Here is a 25,592-nt window from a genome sequence, read left to right on the forward strand (position 1 = left end):
GAAACTCGCAGTCACACTACAACAAATTCTCGACCGTGAAATGCCTTTCGCAGGAAGTTCTTTCTCAGATAGTCATTTGAGGTTCTTGTACAGACGAACTTTATTACAGGAAAGAAAAACAATTGGATGCTGGCACACAGAAGTGCAGCCTAGAGCTTGTTGAAGGAGACGATCTCGGCAGACTGAACAAGGCCACCGCATTCCTCTTCATCGTCCTCATCCTCGTCGGCATCTTCCCTCTCGCGGCGTTTCTGCTTCTCCTCCTCTGTCATTCCGATTTCTTCAATTTCATCAACGAGAGCGTTTGTGTTGACAACATCGTCCAGAATGACGCATTGCACCTGAAACGGAAACAACAGCCGTGGCATAGAAGCGATCATATTCACCGATCCGAGCAATCAGTGCATCCATCCGACGAAGCTCTGAACAAAATGTGGCGCTACTCAGAAGCCTAGTGCCTTCGGCAGACATCACAACGAGCCACTGTAACTCTTGGATGGGGAAAACTCTTGTTGCAGCGTGATTTCATCATGACACCAGAGGCACAGGTCAAACGCACGTGGATGCGCCTCATAGGGACACCCCCCGACATCCTGGCTAAGCAAACAAATTGACGCCGCTATGTTTTTACCCGTAACACAGTCAATACCCTGGACTTGCAGGTACAACGGCGTGGAAAAAGCAGCGTGCCCCGCCTTCACTACTATTCTGCACACGCGCGGTCTTTCAGCCCAGCTGTAAGTCAGCCTTTATCTTCGCTCCGCAGCCACAAGCCAGACTTCATACGCGCGCCCCCTTACCTGAAGCTTGAAGAGTCCAAATGCGACGGGAACCTTCTTCATGCCCTCTCCCCATGTGACGCCCTCCATCTGAATCGCCTTAACCTTCTTGCAGACATCATCGAGGTCTGTATCGGCATCGGCGGGTTTCACTTCGATGACCAACATAGACTTGTTCACAACAACCTTCTTCTTTTTAGCTGCCTCCTTCTTCTTCTCCTCAGCGAGCTTCTTCACAGCCTCCTTATCTTCCGCGCTGTCCTCGCCTGCAACAATGGCACATCGCACCAGGTGAACACGCTCCCACATCCACAACCGCACCCAATATCGGGCTTCCATTATTTCAGAACGATTCCTATTGAGCGAGTTTGAACGTGTGGCAAGGGGACAGGCGGCGCTATACGTTTATGCTGTAGCTGAGCTCCCGATAGTCTCGGAGCTGGGGGACCAGACACCCCTTCGCAGACACCACATCTGCTCTCGAGTTTGTCCCGTGCCTTCTCACAAAAAGACACCAGTGTCTGGCAACTGGAGAGGGAGCACGTAAACCGCTCAAATGCCCTCCTGCACCAGAAAGAGCGAACATACGAGTTTTTGGCGGTGCCGTCTCCGCGACGGGAAACCCGATCATGTACGACTGGCACCATCCTCTTCCTAGACAATTCAGAAGTAGAGATACCTGGTTTGCCGGCTTCTGCATTCCGCTTGTCGAGCGGTAACTTCCGCCGTCCAGATCTCCAACTCGTCACACTTGATCGAATGTTACATGCAGCTGACGTTCACATGGGGCCTTCATATATATAAATATGTGTACGCGAGTGCAGACGCCATGCATGAATGGTCAAGACGGAAGGAACTGCACGCGACCAAGGGGGAAATCAAAGCTGTTGATAGTTTGTGGTGCTAGTTGCGTGAGGTTTTTGACGCACCGAACAGATCGAAGTCATCATCATCGTCTGCAGCCTTCTTGGGCGCCGCCGCTTCGGCGTCTCCCCATGTCAGCGTGTAGTAGGTACAAGGGGTGACGAGCTCGTCGTAGGTCTCAAACAACGTCGCCATCGTGACAGCAGACAGAAACTCAGTCAGCCAAAGTCAAAGAGCCGTCGGGAGAACGTGCAGTACACGAAAACTGAAGTTTGGAGGACATGCTGGCCTTTCACGCACCCCAGGTTTTTACCGCTTCGATGCCCTCGGGGAATGCGACTGCGGGACGCCGACCGCATGTGCGCAACTTCTGTCATCGCTGCGGCGAGAGCGTCTTTGCGAACGTTGCCGCCCCGTTTGTGTCTCTTGCGTTATACTGCTACGCATGCGGTTCGCTCACGCTGAAAAAAGTGAAAATCGCCAAGAGGAGAGAAAACGAAGCAGTTTGTTTACACCTGGGACGCGTAGTGACAGCCCTTGGATTTCCAAGTCTGGATACGCATTAGGGCTTCGGAATACACCCCACATTATGCAAAAACTGGCTTCTTTTCCCAAGATATGAGTCAATAGATCAAGCCAGATCGATGCTGTGCCCTGCTGCATTAATACCAACCGCATGTTACCCTACCCGTCCATCCTTTCAAAAGGCGGTGAGTAGCGCCGCGAGCTGACTGGATGACAAGGAGAGGTGGTAATGCTGAACTATAACCCGGAATACCGGTGACCGAACTCGACCGTGGCTACCGCATGGCATGTGGCGTGTCTCCAGCTCATTCTTTCCACCGCCAATATACTCGCTTGATAAACGCTAAAAAAAGGAGGGCTGGTATCCTCGACTGTCTTTGTGAATGCGTTGGCTGTCGTTGCCTCCAGACTACGTGTGCCACATCTGTGGCTATCGTGTCGATTTCTTGCTTCGCCCGCACACGGCTGTTGGATCTACTAGCAAGCCGAGATAACTCACATTTTAGAGGTTCTATTCTGGTAGCTGCGAGCCGATTTAGGCCGTGTAGAAAGCCCTTTCCCCCGCGTAGGGCGTAAAGGCGGCGAAGCTCTGCTCCATTTCGGGGCTGCGGCTGTCAGAAGCCCTCCTCTTGGCAGTGCCCAGGGCAGGAGTGCCCTTCCAAGTCTGCCGTTCCGGCCCTAGCCGCAGCAGGCACTAGAGGGAGCTAGAGTGCGTTTTGGGAAAAATGGAGAAAAGAAAGCGGCGGCATGCCGATGGTGGGCAGGCTGAATTCGGGGAAGATGGTGGACTCCAGCACGAGCAAGAATACCCATCTGCGAAGAAACACTCCAAGAGTGGAAAGGCCTCCGGTTCATCAGAGGACAGAAAGAAGAAAGAGAAGGGCAGGCGAACTGACGGGGAGGGACACGGATACAGTCATGGCACTGGCAACGAGGAAGCGGCTGTCGGGCGTTCGTCGCGTCGAGCTGAGAAGAAATATCGAGGAAACTCTCACGCTAGCTCTGCCACGCAGAGTTCAACTGCATGTGAATCTGGTGGAGAGGACGCCTCTTCATCTGATCAAGACGTGGACGTCCACAAAAGAGGCGATAAACGCCACAGAGTGGCTGATCGCAAGAAGGCGAGCCTGCAGCACTCTTCCGCGAGTGGTGATGACATCGCGGAATCAAGCCAGGGGGCACATGACCTTTTCGGGTCAGATTCTGACGGGGAATCCGATCTTCTTCCCAGGAAGAAGTCGAACGATATCGACAAGATTGCTATCAACAAAGCGTATGCAGAAGCCTACGAAGTTCGCAAGAGACGGGAAGTGCTACAAAAAAACAAAGATCTACTCGACGAAACCGACGGTAAACACATCGAACTGCCCAGCGCCTTGCGCCCTCGGTAGTGTAGGAAGCTGAACTACGAAGCTCACGTTTCCGCCGTTCTGCCAGATTACTAATTCAAGGTGGCAAAGGAGACGTTTCTGTAGGCACGAAGGAGGGACAGCGCGGCGGGGGGCATACTGGGCAATTCTCCACTGTCGACGGGGGGGGGACGGGGGGGTGGGCAGGAGGGGGCGGCATTCACCGACAATATATGGCGTCTCTTGCGAAAGCAGTGGCGGTTGTGTGTAACTTCAAGGTTGGGGAAGCAAATAACATGGTTAACGGAGTATGGTTGTTATGGCCGCATCTAGGTATATATATGCATACATCCGGCATCGGGATCGATTGATGTGCATGAATAAATATGTCGAAGCTTCTCGCTGTTTCCACGCTCTCTGTTATTTATGCACATCCCCTTTTCTCTCCATTTGGCGTATACAGATGGACGCGCACCACGTTGCGTCTCTGAGAGGTAAACTCTGTGCTGGCTTTGGGGAAGCCAGCAGTTCTGATGATCATAGCTTTGGATGGATGTGTTTTTTTCAGATAGTGAATCGTCGAGCGATGAAGATGAAGAAGGCGACCTCCTGTCTGAAAGGGTGGAGTCAAAAATCTTGGACACGCTAGCGCGAATCAAAAATAAGGATTCGTCGGTCTACGACAAGAAACACAATTTCTTTGATGATGCGGATTTCGCCGATGACCAGGACACCGCTGCTGTAAGAGTCTTGAGGGGAAGCGCCAACACCACAGAAGCAGGCTATTCCCGTCTACGCACTAGGACGGCAAACAGCGTCGAAAGCTGAAGGGGGGAGTTTTTTCCCGTGTTGCTATCTGCGTCAGTGAGTGCATCCTTCAGCAGCATCTGGAGACAACTTGCAAGGGTGCCCTCCGGCGCTGCGGAAGCATATCACATTCCCTGCCAGCCATTCCGGACTCGCGAGGGTTTGCGGTCACCCGTAGGTGCCGGAGATGAATTCGCCCGTGCGCACGCGCGAACGCCCTTGCAGAATAGCGTCTGAAAAATGTGTGTCGTGCTTGCGTGTGTCTGCAGATAAAAGGCTCATCAAAGAAAACGACCTACACAGATATGGTCCGGAAGACACTGGCAGAGCACGGGCCAACGGCGTTCGTCGACGAAGAGGACGCACTTTCTGCAAAGAAGTCAGGTTCACAAGGTACGGCTGAGCGTGGGCATCCCTCGTTCTCACACGTGTCGGGTCAATGCCTGGCATTCTCAGTGCTTTTCCGCATTCAACTGGACTGTCGTGCGTTTGCTTCTGCAGCCCCCAGCTACCGTGACGAGATGGATGCGCTGAAGAAAGCTTTCGTGGAAGCTGCTGAAGGCGTCGACGAAGATGACGGTTTTCTTCAAACTAGGCAGAAGACAGAAGAGGAACTCGCCCAGGAGGAGAAGGATTATAAAAATTTCCTGAGTGTACGCGCCCCCCGCCATCTACGTTTGCCCGTAGCAGAACTATCATGCATCGTATGCCCAGGGCCGACTATCCGGGAATGCCGTGTCAGATGTGCATCGCTCTTACGTCTGTCCCGTGCCATGTGACTGTCCGCAGTCGAACAAGGGAAAGGAACAAACTGATATGAACGCCGTGTTAAATAGATACTGGGGTAAGGCATGAGCGGACGATGGATTACCAGTCAGTACGCGTCGTCACCAAGCGAATGCCAATCAGACAGAAGACGACACGGAATATACTACTTTCTTCCGGGCTTCGTTAGATAAACAATCTTGCCAACCTGTGGGTCTCACACGTGTGATGACCGTCTACTTTCTGCGTTCAGCTCCAGATGATAATCTGGACTCAGATGAAAGGTTCCTGAGGGATTACATTCTCAATCAAGGCTGGCGAGAGGATAGGGTTGCGCTTTTTGATGAGCAGAAGAATGAGAGGTAGGTATCCACCCTGGTCAGGCGAACGCAATGCCCGTCTCCACGAGAAATTCGAGGATTTATTCGTGAGTGACATGCTAAAGCACTGCATTGTTACTTCGTTTGCTGTCCAGGTTTGATGAAGATGAAGACGAACTCAATGTGGATCAGGCAGACGCTTTCGAGGCGACATACAATTTCAGGTATGCTCTCAGCAGATGCTGCGTTCTAACTCCTGTTGCCTCATTCGCTTCTGTGGAAACACAAGCACTGGTTCGAATGTACCATGATGCAGGTTTGAAGAGGAAGGAGGTGCAGACATTCTGGGCCATGCTCGTCGAGTTGAAGGTTCTGTCAGGCAGAAAAACGATAAGCGCCGGAGGCAGCGTGAGGCAAAGAAAGCGCGACTGGCAGAAGAGAAGGTATGCTGGGTAACCGGGCGGTGTGCAATCTGTTTTCGACTGAACTCACCGGTAATGCATGTATCTAGGGCCCGAAAAGCTATGGTGTTTGTGCAGGCCCAGCGTGACGAGGAGCTTCGGCGATTGAAGGCTGCGAAGAAGCAAGAGATATTAGACAGAATTCGAAAAATACAGGAGATGACGGGTCACATGGAAGTCGGTAAGTGCTTTTGATGCTGTTGCTGCTGCGTCCACGTTGAGTTTGATTTCCACTGAGAGTTCAATACACTGTTACCATTTGCTGCTGCGTTGTGAACAGATGTAAGCGCTATCGACCTTGATGCTGACTTTGATCCCGAGGCTCACGACAAAGAAATGGCAACAATGCTCGGGGACGACTATGAAGAGCGCGAGGAAGCAGTCGAAGGAGATGAACTCCGTAGGGGCCATACAAACAGCGTGGAGAACAGGCACTTGGGTCCGCTGACTGGATCCTTTCCCGATGATGCTGGAAGTCCTGTCCCCTTGAGTTTTTGGTGTCATTCCAGACCGCAGAAATATTTAATATTTTCATATGTCCCTCTTGCGTGCGTGCAGTTAAGGTCCCTACTGGTTTTGAACAGGATTTGGGTATCTCTGGTGAGGATGATCAGACCTTACAATCCTTGTCTAAAAAGCAGCGAAAACTCATGAAATTATTGAAGAAACGTAATGCTCGATCAATCGATGAGGGCGAGGCGTATGCACCGCTACCAGATGGCGAAGAAGGAGATGCAAGCGCGCCAACAGATGTGGCTGCGGAAGATGATAGTGGATCTCCGCCAGAGTCCTCAGAGCAAGATGCGTCGGAGTGGTGGATGTGTGACGGTTGCGGCAATGGAATCCCAGGAGGCAAAAAAAGGTATAAGGACCGCTTGTGATATGCCACGTTGCGTGCCGTAAGACGTGTCGCTCTAGAGCTCGGCTCAGATTGATTCACAGCATCTTTTGTGATATCATTCTTTCTCAGATTCGACTGCCTGACATGTGATAATTTCACACTCTGTAAACAATGCTACCGTAACGTTCGTCATCCACATCAACTGGTTAAGCGGACGGTGCCTCTAGAGTGCCAGGTAAGGACACTAGCGGATCGGAAGAGAACCTGTTTCGAACAACCAGACTGCGGTTTTGCGTATGTTCTTCCTCGTTCACCCCTGCCAAAGAAAGTTAATTCGTTCATTTGGGTTGCCTGCAGCCGCCGAAGGATTTCCATCCAGACTCTTCCGATGTTTCGAAAACTATCAAGGAGTACTTGGATGAATATTTCCAGACCGACTATGAGGACATCATTGGAAAGGATCTTCCGACGCGCTTCAAATACACCCGCGTCAGACCGGAGAGTTATGGATTGACGGTGGAAGACATTCTTTCGAAGTGAGCGGTACCATCGTTCTGCTGCTTGCTTGCCCCTTTTTTCCATGTCGTCCTTCAACCATCACCCTTTCCATTGTCGGACTCTGTTTGCAGAACCGACAAGGAGCTTAACGCACACGTCTCCTTGAAAAAACTGGCACCATATCGCCCGCAGGTGCCTGAATCAAGAAGAAAGGTAACGCTAGTTCACGCTCAGTACCTAAATCTTAGAGCTTTGCAATGCATCGGACAAATGTTAACTTCTTGGTGCATTTTTTGTGTGTGAGTGCACTGTTTCAGTTACAAAGGGCCATGTTCTGGAGAAAACGCACGGAAAAAGAGGCACAGCGCGGTGGCAAGAAAGACAAGAAGAATCCAGCAAAGCAGATGACAAAATTCGGTGAGTCCTCAGAGAAGAGTGCCTGCTGAGGAGTTTTTTGCCTGGCGTGCCCGTTCTTGACGTCTGTTGCCTCTCCTTGTGCGTGTTTACGACTCAGGCATCACACAGGACCGTCTGGACGCTTATGGCGACTGAGTATGGCTGAGACGTTTCACAGCGCTCTGTCTCTGAAGAATCAGAGGATGACCGACCGGTGGTTAAAACTCCTGGTTGTTTCCATTCATCAACTGTTCCCCTTTGACCGAGCGTGGGAGTGTTAGTTCGTCTCCGTTGACTGTAACCTGCACGGGATCTTTCAATGGAACAGCGCCACTCTATCTGCGCATCCGCTGTGTTGAGCGCACCTTCGGTGGGGTCCCTGCTGGGCCTCCAACGATCTGTTTTATACGACAATGGCGCACCGTAATCAGCTACGGATGGTGCGCGGCTAACCTCTACTTCTTCGACAACATTTTTCTTTTTCCGTTCCATCGATTCACTATCCTGATTCAGACGTATTAAGGCTGGGTCCGTCTTACTGCAACGTGCAGCGAAATCGAACCTGGACTTCTTTGAGAGCTTCAGCCTCTGAGACACATGAACATTATGATTCGCATGAGAGGCACTGTTCTGAAGACGCTAACCTTGCCGAGCTATCTCTTTGATCCATCTCTGTATTGATGCTATCGCTCGTTGCCAATCTTGACGCCTACAAAATAATTGACTAGCCTGGACTTTGGTGCTTCTTGCGGGCAAGGAGACCGACTCCTTCGTCTCTGACTCGGCACAGTGTCAAAGTGCCAAAGAGGGAAAATATGCGTGCTCAAGACCGTACCTGACACTGCTCTCTTTGGGGCCGCTGTAAGGGTCTTGCCGGAGTTGATACAGAACACAGCTTTATATATGTTTGCAATCCATTCGCTGATGTGTATGCTCCGTGCAGGACACCCGTGTGCGTAGGAACACGTTTCTGTTACTCTCTCGCTGTTGTGTCGTCCGCACAGAATACAAGTGGCTTGACGCCATGAAAGAGCCTAAAGCCTGCAAGGCTCTCTCTAGGTGGAAAAGATGCAACCACTGACAGCTGAATGATGCTTACATCTTCTGCTCCGTGCTAACGTGGTTACGGGTGTTTTTATTTCTACTAACGGTATCCTCATCACGGGCATGGCAGCTCGCCCTACGAAGAGGCTCAGATGGGACGTGGACAACGGCTGACATGTCGATGGGGTTCACCCTTGTAATATATAATCATGTGCCTTTTAGAAATAGCAACGGTCATAGGTACAACAGTTAAAACATCTGTAGGATCAGTCGCAACGTCCACGTCGCCTGTCTGATGATGCGGAAACAGCAACACTCGTGAAGGTACTTTTCGGCATCTCATCTAACCTTACTTTCTCTACTGAGCAGCCCGGGGCCTCAGCCACTTCGCTGATCATTCCTTTGCCTACGTTCTCCTGAGGTTAGATAGGCTTGCGGCCGCTGATACCGACACTGGTCAGTTGTTCAGTCTTACCTCGCGTTGCTCCTGACTCTCGAGGCTCTCTCTATATGCTATTTCACTTTCCAGGTTTTTTGCCTCTAGTGCAGCGTCATCTGAAATAGGAACGGTACTACCCGTCTTGTGTGGTGTTCCAGAAGCGCGAGCTACATACCTTCGGCTTTTTCTAGTTCTTCTTCCGTTTTCGCTACTTCTGTCAGTTACGTGCATTTTGAGCCCGAAATCAGCACGAAAAGTACCCTACCCTCTTCCACGAGATGAGGCTCAGTAAATCTGCTCCCGAACCCTTGCCCAACCCGGAAAGTGGGTGATGCTTCGCCTCGACGAGTCAGCATGCCGAGGACAATAAGACAGTGTGCGGCTACAATCAAACGAAGCTTCATTTTCCAGTTCTTCGGGGGAGAAATAGAGGCGCAGAGTCGCGGCGTGGACGCCTTTTCCCACAGGGTACTCTTGACGTAGGTGAAGGTGGGAGGGCATTATATAGACAACGTAGCGAAAACGGAGTGTACATACAGGAGTATGAATATCAAGGGCTAGAGAAACTGTGCGCAGAGGGATACTGCGAATGAAGGTAGATCCACATATCTCCCACTGTTCCGATTACGCGGTAAGGCAAGGTCTCAAAAGTTTGTGGTGACATAAGATGCGCAGATGCAATCGTTTGGCCAGTCATTTTGCTCCCTCGTGAATTCTCCGGCATTCGCGCTGCAGGCTGACCCTGGACGCATCTCTGGATGAACGCGCACGCCCACATGGGCGCACACCGCATACTAGCGATGGTATTCCTTTGCTAGTGGTGCTCCATCATGTCTACGGGTAAACTGATGTCGTTGTCACCGGTTTTACTTGCGGGGCAAGCCGATCGTTCAGCTGCTCAACGCACTCCCTTTACCAGCAGGCTTCACTCTTTAGGTTCCCGAACACAAGCGAAATGGCTGTTTTCGACCCATGCCTCCTATCTCACAGCTTGCGATCTTGCCCCTCGTCGCTAATTTGGTGTCGCAAGATGAAGCCCGGTTGTCGGTTGCGGCACATCGCTGACATGCCCAACAGAACTGTCCCACTTAAGTCTAGAATGTGCAGTCAGTGTATGCACGCTGACGCTGCAAGGCGATAATGTGTGCCTGTGTCAGCTGCGTGTGAACAAGTAGCAAATGCCGGGTCGGACGCTACTACGAGCTACAACTCCGCGGTAGTGCGGCCGCGGGGTTACCACAGGAAATCTGGCCGGACGGCGCATGCGTCCTGACGGGTAAAGTGAAGCTGTGGTGGCCGATCCACAACTTCGTGTTTGTCGACCCACACCCTTATAAGAGAAGGACAGTGAAGCGCGTTTTTTTGGTTCAGGTTCAGTTAACCAGCATTGAGTGACAAGTAAAACACAATGGGTACATTAGAGCCGGCTTGCAGCAGAATGCTGTGGCCGTGCATGAACGTGGCTGAGAGGAGGTATTCTGGGGCTGGGGCTTCCCCAACTGCAATATTGAGTGAGACGTCTCACGAACCGAGTCTGAAAGTACGAGTGCAGGAACACACAGGCACACGTCTATGCTGGAAGAATATTGATCTGGCCGTCCCGCGCACGTCGCAGCGCCTCAACGGAAAAAAACGAAGGATGTCCCGCCGTGCGCATGCACGTCGGGGGTAGAGCTTTTCTTCGCGCCGACGTTCACGAATCTTCTGCGTCAAGCAGACATGTAACTCTGTAGGGAAGTCTCTGGTCTTGTGCGCGTGCTGCGGCAGAGTGGCTGCTAAATTGAGCGTCATTGACTAGGTTTCACAATGACTCTGAACATGACAACCGCTCACAAGGATCCTCCCACCGTCGAGGAGGTTGAAAAACGGATCAAAAGTATAGTCTTTCCAAAAAGAATCCGCATTCAAGAGTTTATCCGAAGGTTTGACCAGTTGCATCACAGGGTAGTAGGGCAGCAGCAATTTGTGCGAGCTCTTGATCAGTGTGGGGTGGTCTTGGACCTTGAGGAAGCAGAGGCGCTGTGCCACGCGTATGCTGACGAGAAGACTGGCGGGGTCCGCTACTATGACTTCTGTAACAGCATAAATACAGTTTTCAGAGTGACGCAAGCAGAAGAGAACCCTCAGCTTGAGCCGCCTCATCCAGGTGAGCAGAAGCTGAGGAGTCCTTGTTCACTCAAGGTATATGCACGCCAAACTGCCAAGTATCTCCCCCTGTCTACCGCCGAATCCCAATCCACTCGACGTTCACCCATGGTGTTACTTTAGTGCATGCCCGATGGATAGAGCCAAGTTGTGCCTGTCACTGGTGTGCTTCGACCACTGATTGAGCGGCTGTCGGCGTAAACGCTGTTGCATACACCAGGGCGCAGCATCGTCTGTGTATTCTGCGGACAGGAGCGAATTGACATCCTGCTCTATCAGTTGTATCAGTGTACTGCTGGCGGCGTCAGACTGGCATGTATACACTGTGTCCCATCGCGGAACCGTTTTATGCGCCATTGCGTATAGGCGCGTGCCTTCCTCCTCCGTTTACGCCAAAACCTCTCGCCGAGGATAAGCGAAACCTCCTGGCAGATATCATGCATCGGCTCGCACTGCTAACGAAGACCCGTGGCATTGTTTTCAAGTATTGCTACCGAGATTTCGATAAGCTTCGAAGCGGTTACGTCTCTCGAGCGGTCTTCAGGAGGAAATTTCCCTTCGAATTTGCCGAAGGTCAGTCACTGGAAGCAATGCCTTTTTGACTGTTGGAATGCCGTCGCTCTCCATCCCTCCCAAAGCTTGGCTACCAGCCACAGACACATATGTGTACGATCTTGCATTATTTCGGGCAGAGTGCCGATGCGATGCTGACGAGGGCGTTCAGGAAAATTCACAGAGGAGGAAATTGCCATCGTTGCTGACCATTTCAGCAGAGAAGACACAGACGTCAACTATATGTTCATCCATAATATCCTGAAGGAAAAGGTGACGGATCACTGCCTTCCGTTTGCAACCTCCCCCTACGTCCCTCGTCCCTCAACTCGTCATTGGGAGCATGAAGATTTGGTCCCGGAACGCAAAATTCAGGTGACGAGCCCGGCGTTATGGCCGAATTGCATTCACAGGACAGAGTGTTAGCCGATCGAAGGCGCGTGTCTACAGGTCCGCGCAGTCATGATTTTTTTTTTCGGCCGTTTGATCAGGATCGTGTTCGACCACCTGTAGGTAGCGATGTTTCAAGATGGACACTTACACGATTGCCATGTGGGTTATCTGGACAACAGGCGGTGGTTGCCTTGAAACAACTTCAAATAGAAGAGAACTTCAAAGATGTTGATAACTTGCGGAAGGGCTACTGCACGAGGTCTCAGGCAAGAGCAGTTCTGGATTCTCGGCTAAATATACATCTCTCAAGCGTACGCGATGGGGTGATTCGGTTGTGGATGACACTGAATTTTTTCCCGCGAGCAGCTCCCGCAGCAGACGCGTAGAACGGCGCTAATCTTTTGTGCAGGAAGACTGGGATTACTTGGTGGAGAAGTACTCTCGCGGCGATGGAATGTTCAACTACGCGGCGCTCTGCAGAGCAGTCAACAAAGCCTTTACAATTGAGGTCCGCCCCCGTTGTCAGGCGGCACGGTTCTCACAGCGAAGTGCCACACTGGGGATCAGCCCCTTATACGCAGGGCCCGATGTTTCTGTGGGTGATGCTGCTACCCAGGATCTGGATAAACACCCTCTTAAGAGGGTAAATATGCCAGGGAACGCAGTCACAGAACCTGCTCAAAGAAATCGCATTCGCATTCTTGCACAGGAAGAGGTAATTCGGCCACGCTTACACGCGATTCGAATTGTTGTCGCACCTGGGACTTCGTTAGCTCTTTGCCTGATGATGCCAGCATTTAATTCATGCAGGCCGAGATCAAGAATGTAGAACAAGTAATACGGACGAAAGTCGCTCAGACTCGGAAAGCTATCAAGCCAACCTTTCAGGACTTTGATAAACAGAGGACGTGAGCATTTGGGCTGGCTGCCGTGCTGCCGCTCAAACCCCAGTGCTGGTTGCGACCAAACCGGAGAAAGCGCGGGTAGAACGTGTGGACGACATGAAAAAACTCCCGGTTCCACCCTACACAAGCTCAACGTCTGCATCTGTGTGCCTGGTGGTCCGCTTTTCTGACAGGATGCACGTGTCAAAGTCGCAACTGTCCAGAATTATGAGCATGCTGGGGTTGCCTTTATCAGAAAGAGAACTGTCGCTGGTAAGTAACGCATGGATGCTAGCCCAGCAGTCATCTTGGGCGCATCTGCCCAGATACCGGAAATGACGTGTGGTACGGGACGCACAGTCGGGTTCTGTGGCTGACCCCAGGGACTCGTATGCAAAGCATGAATGCGACCCGCTCATGCGTGTGCAGCTCTGCCTTCGCTACTGCGACAAAGGGAACGAAAATGATTTCAATTATTTGGAATTCGTCCGCTCAGTAGATGTGCAAGACGAGCCCCAACCAGACGACCGTACGATTACAGACACTCTTGGGTCCGTATATTTTACTGGAAGAGGTGAGAGCCCCCGGTGTATACACCGGCCGCACAAATAACCAACATACTAGGAAGTGAGGTGTCGCCGGTAACTCTGTAGGTGCACTTTTTCAAGATGAAGGAGCCTGTCCGTTACAATGAACATGCTGGAAACCATTGCTCTGCGTTTTCTCTCGCCAGGGCACGGGTAGCATGAGACGTAGTCACTTGTTGAGTGCAGTTACGGCCCCGGAATATATGCTCTTTGCGATGATGATCCACAGGCGACGTAGTTCCGCTAGAGCAGACGATAACCTTGAAGAAAGCGTTGATTCCACGTTGACAAACGACAGGCACCGGTGTAAAAAAAACAGACATTTACTAGCGGGCTCCCCCGGACTTGTTTTGCCATCCACAAAGCTGGCAAGCAATGCGGCTCGGCCCGGGTTTGCCTTAGCCTCCAACGTGGAGGGGGAACAGGGAGGAGCGGACTAGACGGCGTCAACGTCCCGAAGGAAGAGCCGCTCTTCGCGGTTCCGATTCGTTCAAACTGTATCGTAAACAGAAGCGCCTGAGCGCCTCGCTCCCAGCATCCTTCTCTATCGAAGCACTTGCCCAGATGCTCAGAGTGCCAGTGACTGTCGAACTCGACGCGACAGAGTAAGTGTAAGCTCCCACAGCTGTACCTTGGAGGTTTACTCTGAATTCGTCGAATACTGGCAGGACCAGCCACCCTGTTCTCGGAAAACGAACCCCAAACCCATCGGTCATTCAACCGCCACTGTAAATGGGGTTACTGCGGTGTTGATACCCGTCTTGCTGAAGCTGTGAACGTGCTCTCAACTGAGGGAGCTAGGCGGATCAAGCAGCGTACGAGAGGGTTCAGTGGCTGCAGCATTCCATGGCACGAGTGGCCAAAGGGATACCAGCGCAATATCGCGCCACGCGCGTCAAACGCCTCCTGGCGTTGATGCCGAAAGAGTCATGTTCGCTGTAAAAGGCGCGACACAACTACACAAAGGCACGAAAACAAACGCGCCACCGCTTGAAAACTCACCGTGTGGGGCAGACCACATACCAACCTAATCGCTGAGGACCACAACACGCGTGATAAAGGAAACACAGCAGTTGAAAAAATACGGTTCAGCAGTGGTGGGACAAGTCAAGGAGCGGGCCGCTCCTTGCTTCGAGTGAAACATCTCCTACTGATAGAGACTGCAAGGCTAACGGATCCACAGACGACAGCAAGTACTGCCTTAATAAATAGTTCACGCGAGATTCATAGATTGCTTCGACTGATAAAAAGGAAACTCCCTCTGAAGCTGAACATCATCCTCACGGACCAGCCCCTGTTTGACTGCCTCATCCACAAGTCCGTTCGGCACCACGCGGATGTACGGGCCCGCAGGAGTATTAACAATCATTAGGATTGGCGGAGGCTTTGGGGTGCCTGCGGTTTCCCTTTCGGGCGCACTATGGGCGGCACACGGAAACACTTGGTCACTCATCCCTGAACAGTCAGCAACCAAATTCGAGAAGCATTGCTCCAAAGGCGATAAATCTCCAGCTGCAAGCATCTGCATGCTCTGTTGGGCGCTAGTGCGGAAGTCTTCGTGAGTCACTCTTGCCAAGCTTCGGCCGATGCACTGGACAGCTTGTTGGACAACAGAAAAAACACGATCGAGTGGGGTGGCCGAACCGCTCGTTTCAGGTTCATCTCTCCTCTCCCTCTCCGCCTGAGAAACATGCGCCGCTGTCTCTCCCCGTCCTGTGCCATGAGTCTCGGCGGTCTGCTCTGCTTCGCTTTTTTCGAGGACCACTGAGGGTTCCTCCACCTCGTTTTTTAGTGTCTGCTTGTCACTGTCAGCGTGGAGTTCAGCACAGACAACCTCCTCTTTCTCCACTACCACTTCAGCGTCTCCTTCACCCTCCACTTCCCCACTAATCGTAACATCTGCGCCTTGGTCAGCCGTCTGTTCAACTGACGGGGTGTACACCACTGGGCTCTCAGGCAACTCGCTGCCGCCATTGTCCACGCCAGGCTCTTCTTTCACTTTTTCCATGTCATTTCGCAAGTTGCGTTCGCTGTCCTGCTCTTCTTGCATTACCGCTGAGCTTTGGTCGCGCGGTTCCTGACCGGCTTCTGTGCCACGCCTACTAAATGGCTGGGTTTCGTTCACTCCAGCACGCGACGTAAGGTTCGTCTCGCTCCGCGCAACGAAAGACTGCGGCTTCGACTCAAGTGTTGACACGTCATGTCTGTTCTCCATCTTGCACTGATACAGAGTCCGGGGTGTCAAATCTTCTGGCTCGAACACGGCTCGCAGAAACGGTGCGTCTTCGAATCTGGCGCTTAGAGTACCTGCTCACAATTACAATTGTTCCCGAACACGCCGTGATTCTGCACCGAAAAGCAGTAACAACTTGACAGGAAGCTTCTACAACCCTCGGGCCAGATAGCGACGGCCCGTGCAACGATCTGATATCGGTTTGTAACTGCCCGCTTCATTAAGAACAGCCACGCAGTCACTTTGCAGTGTCGACACTATACAGGGTGGGAAGCACTGCCCTTCGTTCAGCCACAGACAACTGATACATAAGCGGGGCCTCTGACACGCTGAATCGTCGTCGGCCCGTCTTATTTGCTCTCTCTACCGCCATTCGTCCTGCCAAACGCTTCTACACCGTAACGGATGCCCGAAGGGCGTAAGATCAACAACCACAGCCCAAAAAGAGACAATTGGCCGCACAGAAACGCCCCGTAGTTCTCTATAATTCTTGCCCCCTTGTGATCGATGTAAAAAAAAATGGGGCTGATTTTTCAGAGAGACGTCGAGGTGTGAATGGGCATCTGACTAGCTGCCAAGAGCGTCATCCGCACTACGCCGTGTATCACAAACGACCGTAAAAGATGGGCGCAGCATTCATTGCACATCTAAAGAACCATAAAAATTCAGGGGTGAAATATACTTTCCTGCGAATTACACCACGCTGTGTCCGCCCCCGAAGGCCAACATGCGAAGCCAATGGCTGCTCAGAAACTCGACCGTACCCCAAAATAAAGTACAACACCACCCGACGCCAACGAACTGCCACGGCACTCTGACTCAGGCGGTGCCGTTTATTACGGTGGAGACTTACCCGTAGAAGCTGGAGCCGATGTTAGTTTATTCTTCAAACAACAGTTATGAACTTGTGAGAAAGAATCGATGCTCTTTACTACCGCCGCGCTCCCAGGCGCGCCGCGAGCAGTTGCACGGTTCGGAGGCACGCCGCGCAGCTCAAACGCTCAAGACGCGGTATTTGTCGTCGGTGTGCAGCGGGTCCAGTCTGCCTCTGGCCCTGTCTTCTTGATGGCTACTCGATCTGCGGCACACTGTTGCATTCATGACACATTCATAGAAACTGCACCTGTTTCGTCAAAATCGAGTCGCGGAGAGGCCTTGGATGGAACGGTCAATTCGCATGCACTTCCACAGCGGCTCGGCAACCGGGAACAACGACTCGTCGATACAGCAACGGCGTCGCGCCCCTGGGTAAAGTTTAGGCCACTTAGGAAGTCCAAACTCTTCTTCCATGCTGTTAAACCGTCGCTCCTTAAAAGGTTTTGGCGTCGGCATCACACGGAAGAACATGTGTATCGAGCAACCTGCGCTGATAAACAACTGCTTAGAACGCGCGCTGCCTTGACCCCTGCGCGTGTGGCCGTGCGGCAGAGATCGGCGTGGCAAACAGTTTCTCCTCATCTGCAGTGGTTGACGAACACACATACCCTCTGAAAGATCGATCCGGTCTGTATCAAATCATGTGGGGCATGCGGGGCTAACCCATCAAGGGCTCAAGAGAACATTTTACATATTCAGGCATGCATCCGACCCAATACATCTCGTACGTAGTAGGATCGGGCCGACGTGCGTCCCTGTGAACGGCGAGTGATAAGTGGCATGCTAACAACTTTCAAATCTGGCAGACCACGCATCGTACGAAGATTGGACACCCGTTACATCTTGGCCGCAATGTGACTCTTTACTCAGCCTACATGCAAGCAAATTTCCTCTTACAGCCAGCGGCTTTCGCAGGACGCATATCTGCACGACGGCGCCTGTACCATCAAGTGAACAATGACCGACTCCGCAGTTGCATTCGCTGACCATATCCCTATTTTCTGTGTGCGACTCGGCCATCAAGAGCGGCATTCCATCGACAGCAGTGAAGCATCTACCCAAGAATTTGCAGCCGTTGCTGCGCATTACTGTGACGAGAGCTGGGGGGCGACGGCCTGTCCTCCGCTCGCGCCCTCGCATGAGAGAACACGCTTGCCGAACGAGCCAAGCTGGCACTCCGCGCCAGTACCCTCAGAGCACGGCTCCTGGCGTGTCATCCCAGTCTCCCCCACCGATGAAGGATTCGCTCAGGATCGCCGCGGCTTTGAGCCGCCGCCGGCTGCTGCTGTGCAAGACCTCCGCGAAATAGGGGACAACCTGGCTGAAACCTGGATACGGCAGGCTTCAGATCTCCTGACGGCGGCGTGGCCTTCTTTGCGAACGAGGACCGCTGCGATCCCGAAGCAGAGAGAGCGGCTTAGCTTGCTTCGCGAGCAGGAGGTGACCGCTGCTTCTTGTTCAAGGGAGAATCATGAACCTGCTGCGCTCAAGCAATTTTTGTTCAGTTCCGCACCAACGCCACAATCCTGCTCAGGATACTCTCTTCCGTGCAGCTTCCTGATGGTGGCTGGTGGTTCCGTGGTGGGACACGCGAGACTGCAGGTAAGACCTGGGACCCACGAAGAACGCTTGTTGGACCACAGGAATCTGCATTGGCAGCTTTAAGGAGGTGTTCCGCCTCAGAGGACTTTGAACACGACGGGACTTGCGCGACACGTATGATCGTTGTGGAGCCCAGCGGCACAAGATGCCTTGGAGCAATCGAGCCGGCGGTATCCCCACAGCGTCTTACTGGGTGGCGACACGACTGATCTTCCTTCGGGGCAAGTCGACATCTGCACAACCGTTCTGCGACTGATTTCTGAATCGCCCAACTCCCCTATGAGTATCCGACGGCGAGGATGACCAGGTGCTACCGTTGTGTGGACTACTTGCAGGCATGCTCTCTCCCCGGGCTTCCAGCGCAGTACGTCGCGGTCACGTATGTGGTTGTGGATACAAGAGCACGAAAGAAAGGCTGGGGAAAACTGCTGATGCATATGGTGGAGACTATTGCCAGCGTGCAACTGAAGGCAGATTACGTGGCTCTTTGGACACGTGCAGCGATGGGCTTTTACCTAAAGCTCGGGTGAGTTTCCGCTGATTCTCGTCCACTAGTCACAGAAGGTAGCAGCGTCGCAGTAGCGATGTCCAAGTTAGCTTTCAGCTCGACGCGTGCTGCGGCCTCCTCGAGGATCCTCGTTTCCCCGCGGCGTGTGGTGGCGTAAACAAGCTATGGCTGTCCGCAAGCGCCGGCGTTCGTCTCATCAAGAGCTGGAAAGCAGAAAACTGCATGCAGCTTCGTCACAGTCATACTCTATGAAGTCCCTGTAATGCTGCGACCCCTCCTCTCCGTACGGTGTTGTGCATAGTGTCAACTCTGAAGTAGATTGCATTTGCCTCGGCAGGCCACTTCCAGCGATGAAGGATCCATCACCCATATGCAGCCAGTATCTTGCATGCTTGCATTTCAGTCGGTGCTCTAGCCGGTTGCTTACGTGCGTTGTGCAGGTATCAGCAGTGTCCGCCTATGGAGGTTGCGAGCCGCTGTCTTGCCTCCTTGAGTTCGTGCCAACAGGAGACGCTGATTTCCACTCTGACAAATTTGATGAAGAGACGAGACTTGGCGACGGGTTTGCGGGATCAAGGAAGCGTAGAGGGTCGATCAGCAGACCCTGTACCTCATAATCTTGTGAACTCGATAGAAGACACGACAGGCGGGAAAGATGTATGGCTTCGAAAGCGTGTAGGCCCATGCATCGCAGAGCCTGAGCACTTTCCACTGGCTCAGCGTTCGACCGAAGTAGCCGCAGCTCTGGATGTACTAACGAGAGGGTCTGAGGCAGCCCTCACAGAGGCGTCACTCGCTGACTGCCACGTAAGCCCGTCCTTAGGCAAGAGTCTGCTTCCGTCAGTGTCAAGCTCAATCCTGCATGGCGCTACGCATGACGCCCTACAGGAGGTGGACGCCACCATAGGGCATACAAAAACTGGATGGGCCTACAGGCTCCTGAATGCTCCTTGGTGCAGACAGATTGGGCCCTCGTGTGGCATCAGCGCACTGTGCATGGCTTGTGCTTTTTTAGCAAAGGCGAGGCAGTCCAGCGGTCGAGAGGATGACCAGAATCTCACGGGACGGGGTCGTGAGATGGTCGATTTAGGAGAACACTTGTTACACCTGTCTAGAGAACGGGGGATTTCGACGGACGGGGAATTCTTCAATATATCCGATTTGGTACGTGTAGCCCGCGAAGGTGCACACCTTGACGCCGTTCTTGTGGAATTCGCTAGCGGGTCGGAACCTGAAGGCTTCGAAGGTGAAACTGTCGAACAAGAAAGGGGAACGGAAGAGAAGCTGGTACTCCGCGATAGTATTTGGGATCAGTGCGCTGCATTTGTTAGGCGTGGATGGCTTTTGATTGTCCCATATGACTCCGAAGGAGGCCGCCCCGCCCTGAGGAGGGGTCTCAAAGCACACTATGGAATTGTGGTGGGCTACGCATTCCGGCAGACTCAAAGGAGTCTAACCGGTTCTGTTGAACCCGTCACTCCGTCGGACCCCCCTGAGGCTGGGAGCGTCGCCAATGCAGCTGGCTGCCACACATCGGGCTCTGCCTGCAGAAACGGGGGAGAAAAATTGGAAGCACCACGTCTGAATCAACGTCGTCCGCGCCACGAGAGAGACGCCGAGCCAAACGAGGGTGCGGGCTTGGAAGAACTGCGTTTGCGGGCAGAGAAGGATACGGCAGGCGTGAACGCGCCCATGTCTGGCAAGGCAATCGTATTGCAGCACGGGCGATCCCGTCTTTTGACGGCATCACTCTGGAGTGATCTGAAGGACTCCAACACCCAGCTTTGGAACGGCGACACACGTACGTTTCCTCATGCTGTTAAGATGGACCTTAGGAATAAAGCGGTATTAGTCCGCGGGATCCTTGGCACCTGAAGGCACGGCAGCAGATAAACTGGTGTGGAACGCGGGGCGTGTGCGTCGAGGAGAAGCGGCAAGACCATTGTGTGTCCCTGTATGAAAACGCGTACATGCGGGTTGTAGGACCCCGCCAAAACAGAGGAGACCGTAAAGTGTAATCGTCGCTTGCCCGTGCTTTTGTCAAGCTCACACACGTGAGCGTGAAGCCAAAGGAGGCTTTTTATGCAACCGGAGAATACTGGAGACTGCAAATCGTCGTTTGCACGAAGCCGACTGCACCGCTGGTTCCTGCGTGCACAAACCTGGGATTTCATATGCGTCAACGTTACGTGGTCGCATTACCTTCCTTAACTGTCTTAAAAAGAATCGCCTCTTCTCGAACACTGAAGAGGATATGCCACAGCCATTCTGTGTACATGGCGTCGCGCCCCGCGTAACCGTGGAGCCCCTTCGACCATGCGTCGACAACAAGGCATGCTTGAGGAGACCAAGACTTTTAATCGTATTACCCGTCGCCGAACCTTAAACGCCGCAATAGTAATGCCTTAGACCGCTTTTAATTCGGTGACATTCTTCTGCTTACACATGCTGTTTTAGTGACAAGGCGAGCCTGAGGTCTCAAGATAGCCAAGCGGAATGACAATTTGCGTTTACTGTTCACAGGTGTTGAACTGGATGCCCGTGACAGGAGTCGCCGCGGCTATTACTTGCGGACAGTTTGCAAACCGTTTTTTAAGCAGGTATCTAGTCATATTAATGACACCATGATTGCGACCAGGCGCGCGAAACGTCAACTTCTACCCGTTATCCGTCGGAGCCGAAACCTGGTGACGGAGAGGTGGTGGGCGCTTGCTCTACTCGCAGAATGCTCTATCTGAAGCACATTGGCAGCTGAATACTAATCGTGCCGTCGCATGCCAGTCTTGTAAGGATCTTCTGGCAGACTACACATGTTCTCGGTATCGGACAGGCTACTTACCACCTCGCGGAGCCTTTCCTTTGGCTGCGGCTTCTCATGAATACCGTACGGAAATGATGTTGGAAGGGAGTCACCGAGCTACAGGTCTAACCGAAACGTTCTACGGACCTCATGTTGGGGCTGGCTGCTGTGACCATTTAATCGGGCAAGTACGCCTACACTTGCAGCATCACACGCTACTTATTGCATTTACTTTCCCGTCACTGTCCACCTAGCGTTTCTCGGAGGCTTTGGGTGGACATCATGAGACACTCGGACTGTAACTGTGACGGAAGCGGCAGAACAGATTGGTTTGTGCACGAGGTGTTGGCAGTCTATCGAGTACTACCATAGCTCAATTCGCAACACGAGAGGAGGCTTTTAGGGAGCGCACTGGCGACAACGGCTCCGTTGCCCGCCCAGCGGTGTGCCTTACCTACTAGCTTTCTGTTTGGGCATCGCCGTGCTTGTGTCAGTGATGGCTTTGACGCACCTTTGTTTTCCTATGGCTGCACTGTTGCTGGTCGAACGGGAAGCCTCTCACTTCTTTCTATCGCAGGGAACAGTCTCCAAACAGGTGACCCGCGACAACGGATACTGTGCATGTATGCTTGCATTGCATGCGGGGACATTGGCTAAGCAAGCTTGTCGTTTGATGCCGACGTGATCTGGACCGCCCTCTTGACGTATTGTAAAACAACTGTTTTGTGTGGTGCGCGTTCTTCTTACACTATCCTGAACCCGCCTGTTCAGATCTTGCGCGATAACGTTGGCGCGCACACCATCCAGTGCGCGTCTGCATGGCATGCGCAACACGTCGTGCCTGAGACAGAGGCCCGTTTTAAAACCATTTCAGCACCGAGAAAGGATTTCCTACGGACAATGATGCTTGGAAACAGTGGGACAGATGACGACATTTCCTTGCTGAAGAGGGCGGAATCTTCAGCTCGAGGCCGGCGCCCGTTCTATGACGGAGGTAGGCGCGCAGTTATCAGCGCCAGACACTACCTGCATCGAAGCGCGTGTACGATCGCTCTCTGTCGTACACAGCACTCAGTGCACGGATTCAGCGCTTCAAGCCTGGAGGCAAACTCGTGCAGCTTGCTTTGTGCCCCATCGCCACTGAGTGCAAATGCCTTCGCCGTCCCTCGAGCTCTGCATGCCTCACTGCCACGAAGGCGGATTGCAAACAACTGCAAGGCGATGAAGTGCTTTATTGCGTCGACATCATGCGGTATGCGTCTTTTTCACGCAGGGCGCCTTGTCTATGAATGGGAGCAATCGCTGGACGAAGTGCATTTGTACTTGAAGCCGCCTGAGGGCGCAAGGGCGAGAGACTTGGACATCAAGATAACACCTACGACGTTGAGCGTTGGCTTGAAAGGGAAACCTCCATTGTTTTCGGTAGGATACCCGCAGGACGTCACCATCAAGCATGGGTGATACTCGACTCATCCACATTCTAACTGCTACTGCTGGGACTGTATACTACGCACCCCCGGTAGTGCTCTCAAACATCTTCTTCCAAACATACTTCCGCACCGTAAAGATACATTTGAGGTTCTTTTCTTCTCATTCTTAGCTGGTGAGGCTGCAGTGGAACACGGTTTAACTTGTCATTCTTCTTTCTATCCCTCGTGCAGGCGCCCACGGAGTCAACTGTTAACGCGGAGTCATCACTATGGATGATAGGTAAGAGCGACTAGTCACGAATCCTATTCGGTGACTGTTCGCTGCCTGAAGCCAATCTTATAATTTCCCGTATCCGTATCGTCCCTTATGATTCCGTACGAGACTACGCTGCTGTCTTTTCATGTCTAATAGCGCCAGCGTACCCGCGGAGTTTCGAAGGACCATGTAGTGCGTTGGAATTTCTCTCGGCCGTCGGTACAGTAGCAGACCTGCGTGGTTCAGGCTGATATGATTTGAAGAAAGCAGATGCTACGCTCTCTTTCCGTCTCCCTCCTATGACTCGGGGAGGCGGGAGCAGGCAGTTGGTCACTTATTTTTTTTCGTCAGATGAAATCCGGTTCTGGCGACACCCGCAGTGCTGGAATTGCGTGGTCAGCATGGCTAGTTGCACTCAAGCGGCAAACAACGCAGCAGCGTGATTGGCATTTTGCGAAACCGGCGCAATGGCGTCCACGAGCGGAACTGCGTGGCCGGGTTCTAGTGTTCTTGTCGCGCTGTTCGAATGCGAGCTTTTTCAGAGGATGGGGAGCTGCACATTCTGCTTGTCAAGATGAAGAAGGGCGAGGTCTGGAACGCTGCGCTCAAGGGACATGGGGGCTGTCTTGACCCCTTCAGCCAGGTAACCGAACGACACAGCCTGTATGGCTATCCCTGAACTACTGAGTGTGGGAAGATGAGTGCCTCTATATTTGCGTCGATACATGTCTCCGCGTGTGACGAAGAGCGCTATAGTTGGACACAGACTAGACCTAGAATACGTCGGATGTGTGTTGCGCGCATGTACTGCTGTCTCTTGAGGCTGCAGTTGGTATCTCCCAAGACAGCCGCCTCCATTTCGAAGCGCCTGTAGTTGCACCGAAGACGCGCTCACCGGTGACACAAGCTTGCAGCGTGCGTGTAGCCGGCTACGTTGAAATACCTGAGAAACCCATGATAGCAAGAAATAGCGCTTCCGTTGTTTCGAGCGGATCGACTGCAGCCCCTCCCCCCCCTCTCACCTTGCCCTTTTTCCGTACGAAGCCGGCATTGAGAGCGTGATACACCTGAGTTGGAAGATTCGTCGTCATCATCACCTTACACGTGGCGTCGTCACTGTGCAACTTGCTGGGGTTTATGCGTGTGTGTGCCTGCATGTTTTTCAGCAAGAAGTCCAGAAAAAACTGATGCTTGAGCGGTTCCAGGAAGAAGTGAGGACAATCTCGACCCCAGCCTGCTGCGGCGTTCACTCTCAAATAAACAGAGATATTGCAGTTCCTAGAATACGGCAGACGGTTTTGAGATACAGACAACTGCACGGCAGCTGAACTGAGACTGACACTCGCGGCAGCCGGTTTCTGCTGCGCCCCGTAGTCTATACAAACACGGCACCCCCCTCGCTGTCTGCATATTTCGCGCGGGAAGGCTGCCTGACGCGGCCTCAGCCGTAGCGGCGGGGGAGAAGTCGCAGCAGGATTCTACCGCTGGGCTCTTTTTGTGGTTGCGCTTTGTGAGTGTAGAATCCTGGATTCGACTTTTCTGGAGCGACCTTCAGCGGTAAGTTCTGCGTAGCGCCTTTTTGTAAGGAACCTGCCAGACGCACTCATGACGCCAGTTGCACCACCCCGAGCACAGGGGCTCTAGCTTTTGATTTTCGCTTCAGCACCCCTGGACAAGAGAGGCCACACTGTCTACACTGGCGGGAAGCGAAGAACGTCTGACAAAGGGGGAGGAGGGGGCGGCTGAAATTCATGACACCTGTTTTCATGGTAACTGACGAGACTACGCCAGTTGACGCTTCTCATGTTTCGTGAGATGCCATCCCCTTCTGTCAGCGAAACCTTCTGAACGCCACGCGGCACACGTATGGGGGGAGGGGGGGGGGGGGCAGCAGCTGGTAGAACCAACATCCTCGTGGTCCCGTTTTCTTCAGTTTCTCTCGCAAGCGATGGAACTGTATTCCTGTGTCTACCTGCATGCTTCAGGCAACGCACCCGACCCGCGAACATTCATGGGCGGGGTGTCGTACAAATAAAGACCCTGAAGGAGTATTGTTTTCGCACAGCGCCACCCAGGCCCGTTTGCCCTAACCGTTGCCTACCACGGACTTACTGGATTTCGTTTCCACCACTCCCTTCAGCTGTACAAGCTATTCGTTGCACGTCGGGGGCGTTCTCGGTTCTTTTTTTTCTCTCTCCACTCGTCCTGTCTCTATCACCACTGCCTAGTCTCCTGCAT

General features: G+C 52.7%; 7 protein-coding genes across 7 annotated transcripts; 4 read left to right on the top strand and 3 right to left on the bottom strand.

The window, feature by feature from the left end:
* Positions 1-149: 149 nt before the first annotated feature.
* Positions 150-1,838, bottom strand: BESB_039810 (EF-1 guanine nucleotide exchange domain-containing protein; the record flags this gene model as incomplete). Its single annotated transcript, XM_029362567.1, has 3 exons — positions 150-341; positions 801-1,045; positions 1,709-1,838. 3 exons carry the CDS (start codon positions 1,836-1,838, stop codon positions 150-152), a joined length of 567 nt encoding a protein of 188 aa, XP_029221532.1.
* Positions 1,839-2,893: 1,055 nt separating this feature from the next.
* BESB_039820 (zinc finger, zz type domain-containing protein) lies at positions 2,894-7,761 on the top strand (the record flags this gene model as incomplete). Its single annotated transcript, XM_029362568.1, has 16 exons — positions 2,894-3,518; positions 4,086-4,258; positions 4,594-4,717; positions 4,826-4,977; positions 5,114-5,168; positions 5,343-5,451; positions 5,565-5,633; positions 5,726-5,852; positions 5,949-6,051; positions 6,151-6,270; positions 6,429-6,732; positions 6,841-6,946; positions 7,069-7,247; positions 7,341-7,422; positions 7,527-7,626; positions 7,724-7,761. 16 exons carry the CDS (start codon positions 2,894-2,896, stop codon positions 7,759-7,761), a joined length of 2,466 nt encoding a protein of 821 aa, XP_029221533.1.
* Positions 7,762-7,823: 62 nt separating this feature from the next.
* BESB_039830 (uncharacterized protein) lies at positions 7,824-9,492 on the bottom strand (the record flags this gene model as incomplete). Its single annotated transcript, XM_029362569.1, has 12 exons — positions 7,824-7,907; positions 7,971-8,003; positions 8,059-8,109; positions 8,168-8,193; positions 8,250-8,277; positions 8,335-8,381; positions 8,441-8,526; positions 8,583-8,646; positions 8,705-8,785; positions 8,842-8,941; positions 9,003-9,065; positions 9,349-9,492. 12 exons carry the CDS (start codon positions 9,490-9,492, stop codon positions 7,824-7,826), a joined length of 807 nt encoding a protein of 268 aa, XP_029221534.1.
* A 1,402-nt stretch (positions 9,493-10,894) lies between these two features.
* Positions 10,895-13,674, top strand: BESB_039840 (uncharacterized protein; the record flags this gene model as incomplete). Its single annotated transcript, XM_029362570.1, has 8 exons — positions 10,895-11,234; positions 11,600-11,806; positions 11,958-12,160; positions 12,588-12,686; positions 12,795-12,893; positions 12,989-13,086; positions 13,257-13,335; positions 13,492-13,674. The coding sequence occupies 8 exons, from the start codon at positions 10,895-10,897 to the stop codon at positions 13,672-13,674; spliced, it is 1,308 nt and encodes a 435-aa protein (XP_029221535.1).
* A 1,188-nt stretch (positions 13,675-14,862) lies between these two features.
* Positions 14,863-15,864, bottom strand: BESB_039850 (uncharacterized protein; the record flags this gene model as incomplete). Its single annotated transcript, XM_029362571.1, has 1 exon — positions 14,863-15,864. The coding sequence occupies one exon, from the start codon at positions 15,862-15,864 to the stop codon at positions 14,863-14,865; it is 1,002 nt and encodes a 333-aa protein (XP_029221536.1).
* A 1,851-nt stretch (positions 15,865-17,715) lies between these two features.
* Positions 17,716-20,743, top strand: BESB_039860 (acetyltransferase, GNAT family protein; the record flags this gene model as incomplete). The annotated part of the gene is made up of 3 exons (XM_029362572.1): positions 17,716-18,360; positions 18,696-18,886; positions 19,309-20,743. 3 exons carry the CDS (start codon positions 17,716-17,718, stop codon positions 20,741-20,743), a joined length of 2,271 nt encoding a protein of 756 aa, XP_029221537.1.
* A 1,825-nt stretch (positions 20,744-22,568) lies between these two features.
* BESB_039870 (nuclear movement protein domain containing protein) lies at positions 22,569-25,389 on the top strand (the record flags this gene model as incomplete). The annotated part of the gene is made up of 7 exons (XM_029362573.1): positions 22,569-22,662; positions 22,942-23,090; positions 23,330-23,378; positions 23,897-23,997; positions 24,521-24,565; positions 24,875-24,911; positions 25,340-25,389. 7 exons carry the CDS (start codon positions 22,569-22,571, stop codon positions 25,387-25,389), a joined length of 525 nt encoding a protein of 174 aa, XP_029221538.1.
* Between the last annotated feature and the right edge of the window lie 203 nt (positions 25,390-25,592).

The sequence above is a fragment of the Besnoitia besnoiti genome, chromosome II, assembly GCF_002563875.1.
Source record: "Besnoitia besnoiti strain Bb-Ger1 chromosome II, whole genome shotgun sequence".
NCBI classification, from domain to species: domain Eukaryota; phylum Apicomplexa; class Conoidasida; order Eucoccidiorida; family Sarcocystidae; genus Besnoitia; species Besnoitia besnoiti.